This window comes from Lagopus leucura, unplaced genomic scaffold (assembly GCF_019238085.1).
Source record: "Lagopus leucura isolate 7727_CA_CO unplaced genomic scaffold, USGS_WTPT01 25-24_obj-0_obj, whole genome shotgun sequence".
Classification (NCBI taxonomy): Eukaryota; Metazoa; Chordata; class Aves; order Galliformes; family Phasianidae; genus Lagopus; species Lagopus leucura.
In genome coordinates, this window is record NW_024962506.1 from 1 (window position 1) to 6,371 (window position 6,371).

The 6,371-nt window shown below is 54.4% G+C and overlaps 1 protein-coding gene across 2 annotated transcripts in view; it reads left to right on the plus strand.

The window, feature by feature from the left end:
- Positions 1-417: 417 nt before the first annotated feature.
- The window catches only part of TWIST1 (twist family bHLH transcription factor 1), a 10,320-nt gene continuing 4,366 nt past the window's right edge, over positions 418-6,371 (plus strand). The window contains exons 1-2 of one of the 2 annotated variants that reach the window (XM_042890712.1): positions 418-1,034; positions 1,542-1,912. In XM_042890712.1, coding sequence (XP_042746646.1) covers positions 418-990 — 573 coding nt within the window. In that variant the 3' untranslated portion in view covers positions 991-1,034; positions 1,542-1,912. Of the gene's footprint in view, positions 1,035-1,541; positions 1,913-6,371 lie in introns of those variants that run through there. The other variant, XM_042890714.1, reaches the window with a different exon arrangement.

Here is a 6,371-nt window from a genome sequence, read left to right on the forward strand (position 1 = left end):
GGGCGTGGAGGGGGGGAAGCGGAAACTTTCCTATAAAACTCAGCAAAAGTCCCTCCTCTCCACGTCAGGCCAATGACACTGCTGCCCCCAAACTTTCCGCCAGCAGGAGCTATAAGAACCTCCAAGTCTTCAACTTTCTCCCAATCCCAGACACCTCGAAGGGGCTCCAAGGAGGGATCGGGAGGGATTTTTTTTTAATTTTTTTTTTTTTGCTCGGCGTTTTTTTTCCTCCTCTTGGATCCCGATGCCATCCCCCCTCCCCCCAAAGTGAGGTCCTCCCTCCCTCCCTCCCTCCTCCTCCTTCTCCTCGCAGGCCAGCGAAGCAGCCGCTCAAGGGGGAGCTGGCGGGTTAGGTGCCCCCCTCTTCTCCCTGCCCTCCCCCCCCTCCCGGCCCGCTTCTCGCGTCTCCCCCCAGAGATGATGCAGCAGGACGAGTCAAACTCGCCAGTCTCCCCCGCCGACGACAGCTTGAGCAACAGCGAAGAGGAGCCGGACCGCCAGCAGCTGCCCAGCGCCAAGAGGGGGGGCCGCAAGCGCCGCTCCAGCCGGCGCAGCGCCGGGGGCGCCGTCGGGGCCGCGGACGAGCCCTGCAGCCCGGCGCAAGGCAAGCGGGGCAAGAAGTGCGGGGCGGGCGTGGGAGGTGGCGGCGGCGGCGGCAGCAGCAGCGGCGGCGGCAGCCCGCAGTCCTACGAGGAGCTGCAGACCCAGCGGGTCATGGCCAACGTGCGGGAGAGGCAGCGCACGCAGTCCCTGAACGAAGCTTTCGCCGCGCTGCGGAAGATCATCCCCACGCTGCCCTCGGACAAGCTGAGCAAGATCCAGACCCTCAAACTGGCGGCCAGGTACATCGACTTCCTCTACCAGGTCTTACAGAGCGACGAGCTGGACTCCAAGATGGCAAGCTGCAGCTATGTGGCCCACGAGCGGCTCAGCTACGCCTTCTCGGTGTGGAGAATGGAGGGCGCCTGGTCCATGTCCGCATCCCACTAGCAGGCGGCTTTCTCCCCCACGCATCCCCCCGGCAGGAGCCCTAGGTAAGGCGGGGACCCCCAGAACGGCGGGGAGAGGCGCGGGGGCCGCGTCGTGAGTCGGCCACGCGTGCCGGGGGGGGGGAGAAGGAGGAGGGGGCCTGCGAGTCCCGAGGCGCCCGGCCTGCAGCGGGGAGAACGGGGCCGCTACGCGGGGCTGCCACCTCATGTGGAGGTCCCACGAGCGGCGGGGCGCTGCCGCGGGGGTGGGTGGGCTGCGGGCGGGGACGCGGGGCGAATGCGGCCTGAGCGCTGCGCTGCGGGGCTGCGGGTGGCTCCCGGCCGCGAGTGTTCGGGCGAGGACCCACGCGAGGCCCATGGAGCGTTCCTCGCTGCCTCAGCAGCCGTGGGGAGTCCCGGAGCCGCCGCACCGCGGGCACAGCACGGGCACGCGTCTCGCATCCTTTAGGCTCTCACCGTGCTTGTGTTTGCGGAGACAGAGAGGTGTAGAGGGCTCTGCGCATACCTTTCATCGTCAGTAACGAGTTTTCCGCCCTCTTTGGGTTTTTGCAGATTACATTGTTCCCACAGAAGGAGAAAATGGACAATCTAGAGACTCTGAAGTTGGATACCGTGTTGTGTTGTTGTTCTTGTCTTAAAAAAAAAAAAAAAAGTGCCAAGAATTTCTTGGAAATTAAAAGAGCAGCATCCAAAGTGAAAGCAGGGCGTGGGGAGCATTTAAGGAAAGTGAAAGAGCCGAGGGCTTGGACAGTGCCTATCCGGTGGGCGTCGGTACAATCCACACATCTCTGCATTCTGATAGAAGTCTGAAGAGTTCCAATTTTTTTTTTTTTTTAATTTTGACGAAGAATGTTGGAATCCGTCTTTTCTTTTTTTAAATTTGCCTGGTTTTAGGTGTTTTTTTTTTGTTGTTGGTTTTTTTTGTTTTGTTTTGTTTTGTTGTTGTTGTTTTTTTTGTTTTTTTTTTTTGTTTTGTTTGTGTTGTTTTGGTTTTTTTTTTTTTTTTTTTTTTTTTTTTTAAATGCATGCATTCCCAAGAGGTCGTGCCTATGAGCCACTGAGGAGAGGAAGTACGTTATTGTGGACTTTACTTCATTCTTGAATGAAAGCAAGCACCCAACCAAAGTATCCCTGTAGAGATGAAAACTTGTTTTTTTTTTGTTTTTTGTTTTTTTGTTTTTTTTTAGGGGGGAATAAGCTGGGCTCGAGCTGTTATATACCCGGTTCCTAATTTTTTTTTTTAATTATTATTATTTTTCCTCTGAGAAAAAAAAATAAACATTTTATTTATTTATTGATGACCCATGTTAAAATGCAAATAGATCCGGTGTCTAAATGCATTCCTATTTTTATGATTGTTTTGTAAATATCATTGTATATTATTTTTCTGCAATAAAGAAATATGATTGAAATTTTAACAACCTTCAGGTTTGGTCTCTCTGAGAACTCCGGCTGGGAGCTGGAGATAAACACCCTCTTGTTGGGCTTAAAGGCACCCAAGAGAGAGGGGCCACAGTATAAACAAACCAGGCGAAAAACGAAAATAAACCGGCTACTGACAGACACAGGCGCTTTATTTATTGGGACAGCTTTATTATTGCACACCGAGGCTTTGGGGCACGGTGGACTCCCTCCTCCCTGTCCGTGCCCCAGGTGGGAGGCAGGAGCCCATCCCCAAGCGGCTTTGCCCATATCCTTCAGCAAAAGGTATCTGTTTTAAGCAGAGATCCGTCCATTCGCAGGCAAAGAGAAAGTGAGTTTGCAATAGGGAAGTGCCTAGCGAGTGGAGTTTTCCGGTGGAAGTGATGTCTGACTGCTCTTGCTCTCTAGGGTCTTCCATATAATATATAGAGTGGCGATCACGTTCTCGTTGTGCAACACACGGGGATGCGCTAACCCGCCCTCTTCTCTTCTACACATAGGGCGCGGCGAGACCCCCGTGTAAGAGAGAGGAAATCTCCAGACCTGAGGGCTCAGGAGGAAGGTGAAAAGAGGAAGATGCTCAAACAGCAACAAAAAATACCAAGAAAAAAAAAACACCCCCAGCCCTTAACGCCCGCAGCTGATTCCTCCTCTGCTGTCCCTCGCTCAATTCCCGGCTCCCCTATCCCCCTTTCTGCTCCTCCGCGGAGGCTGCGCGGGTGCGCAGTGCCTCCCGGGAACCTCGCAGAGCCCCCTGCGGAGCCGGGGTCGGGCAGCCGGGACTCAGCCGGTGTCCAGGGCAAGGAGGATGGGGCGTTTGTTCAAAGCAGAGCCTGTTTGCATAGCCCAGGTTCAGCTGACTTTATTGCTTGAATGTTTTTGTTTCCATATCCCCATATTACCTTCTATTGCTGACATAACAGTCTAATGAATTTAATATCGTGCATATTTTAGGCCAGTGAGCAATGTTTACAGTAGAGAGCCCGCAGCGCTTGTTTGTATTGCCGGATTAGCGAGGACGTGGAAATTGAATGGGGTCCGCGGTGGTCGCGGACCCGCTGTGAGCTCCCGAGGGGCTTTGCCTCCCCCGCGGCCCCTCTGCTCCTCTGCACCTCGCCGGAATCCTCGTCCCGCTGTGGGTCACCGCTGGGAGGTAACGTGTGGCTGCGGGAGCAGAGGGGCAGCGGGGCTGGGAGACATGAGCGGGGAGGGGGAGTCAGGGTTCTTTACGGGACAGAATCACAAAGGAGGGAAAGGGCTCCTTTAGGGAGAGTGGCTCGTTTAGGATGAAGCAGATTGGGAAATGAACGGGGAGAAAGGATGCTCGTTGCGCTTTGAGCGCGGGGTTACCTGCGGGATACGAGGCGAGGATCCCGACGCGTTTACGAAGCCGTGAGACACGCTCTGCTAACCCAGAGAAACGGGCCGAGCTATCCGGAGCAGCTCCGCTTGTTGAACTCCAACTGGACTGACTCCGTCGCCAAACTGCGTGCAGCGGGTGAGAAAATCCCCCATAGCTGTCCGTGGGTACCACACGGCCCTGGGGACACCCGCCTTACCGTGGGCTCCCGCGTTTTCTCACCCTGCTGCTGAATGCCACCTCCGCTTCACTAAAAGGAGATAATCCCGATTGAAAAACACAAATGTGACCTTTCCTGGTTTGGAGCTGGGGATTGCGTAGGCCTGGCTCTCCTAGAGCTTGAGCCAAAAGTGATTAAGCTGGAGTTAGGCTTCCTCAAAGGGGGAAAAATATATTGATGAATATTAATTCGTCTTCTGGGAATTTTAAACATTCTCGCAATCAGCAAATTAACTTTGGAAGTACTGATTGATTTTGCTTCTCTCTCCGAGGCACCGCTACCGGAGTCCCACTTACTCACATACACGCGAACCCGCGCGGAGAGGAGCTCCGGGCCCATCGCTCCCCGCTCACCTCCCCGGCCCGGCCGCACCGGCGGTCCCGGAGTGCTGGGAGCGGAGCAGAACGAGAAGAGGGACCCGGAGCTGCGCCTCCTGCGGGGCGGGGGGCGCCGGCCGCTGGCCTCGCGCATTCCTCGGTTTGGCAGGGGCCGCCCCGCTGCTTTCTCCAGGCCGGTATCGGGTTCCTCCCAGGCGTATGATTTCACTTGAAGTCCTGCCCAGGAGCCCTTCAAAGCGCACGCTTGTCCCGCTCCCATGATGTCAGGCGGTTTTCCCTGCATCTGTAATTTTAAGCAAAACAAACAAACGCGAGGTCGGGGTGGGGGGTTGAGAGGAGGGTACAAAAATCAAGGAAACGACGCGGAAAGCTCCGGGAGCAGAGGGGCTCACCTGCGGCGCCGGCAGCGCCGGCACCTGCCGCTCGCCGAGAGCTACCGCTGGGTCCCGTAGCTCCGGAGAGGGGTGGGGAAGGGGCTCCGTTCCCTGCACGACCCCCCTAGAGCCCAGCCGCAGCTCTTAAGGCGCAGCCCTCACCTGCCCCGGCAGGGAACGGAGCGCTCCGCCATCGACAGGCGTCTTGGGGTAGTGGGAGTGGAAAGCCACCCCGCAGAAAGTTGCGGGTGGCTGAGGGGAAAAAAGAGGCTTCCGCACCCACGTCCCACCAGGACTCGTTTTATTTGCCGCACAGCGTTAGCTGCCCGCAGTAAACATGGCACAGGATGTATTTCGCATTAACTCGTGCACCAGCTTCTCTCGGCTTCAGCCCACTTAATGTTCCTGGCAAATCAAAGCACGTGTCCTTTGAAGAAGGTGTGTAATTGGAGTTTAAGGCATGTATGGAATTCCCAGATGTCTATAAAATACGCAGGAGCATTTGGCAGGTCACTGGAAGGTGGAGCAGGTTACAATCACGAGTACAAATGTCCCCTTTTCTTTTTTAAAAGCAGCTAAGAGGCCGCGTATAAAAAAAAGCGTCCGAGATTGCGAGTTTTACAGAACGGGAACAATAAAGCAGCGGAAATATAACAGTGACAATAGCACCCATCCGAAAGTCCGAACCAAACGCAAAACAAAACCAAACATTCAAAGCAGGAAGAAAGCTGCATGTCCACACCGCAAGTCTCGGTCTCTGCCCGCTTAGCAGCTCCGAACCCTCTTGTTGAGGCTGGGCTCTTGTGGGGAGCAACATTTCCTCACTGCCTTCAGAAAGATGTCGTAATATATTTGCAGCAACTTCGTGAAAGTTCTCCCGTGCCGTGCAAGGACGCGTTTCTCTCTGAAATTGTCCTGACGAACCACGCGGAAATCAACAGCGCTGCGATGATAACAGCAGTTAACAATAGGAGAAAAAAATAACGGTATCGCGTTTGGATAATGAAGCACTCATTATGTGGCTTTACCAATGTTGGAGCAACACTGCCGAGTTCGGGGATGCTGCTATCCCGCTCGCTGCCGTGCGAGATCTCCACGCACAGAGTTGCGCTGGAAGGGGACCCGCTGCGCTCTCCTAAAGAGGGGAGACCTGGAGCCAGGGGCGGCTGGGACGGATGAGTCGGGAAGGGCCGGGGTCGCCCGCTCATGTTTAGAGCGGCTTTGTTCTGTTTGGGATGGATGAGGCAGGGTCATTAACCGAGCAGTCAAGAAAGGAGCGATCCGCACACTGCAGCAGTGGGGGAAAGGGGATCTTCGGAGGGGAAGGGATTTTGACATGTGAAAAGTTAAGCAGGTACCTGAAGGAGGTTTATTTTGACCAGATGTTGGAGCTTTGTGAGAATGTCACGTGAAAGGAACAGATGTACAACTAGCAAATGGAGCCCCGCCTTGTAAATATGGGCAGAAAACGGCTCTCGGAAAATCAAGTGTAAATCATTTCATGCTATTTTATACATGTGTGTATTTATGCATATATTCCTTTTAAATTGTTTGCTCGTTGGAAGGAAAATGCAGATGTTCTATCCAAATGTTGTATGTTCTTCCAGTGTGCCAAGTCAAACTTCCTTCCTTCCTTCCTTCCTTCCTTCCTTCCTTCCTTCCTTCCTT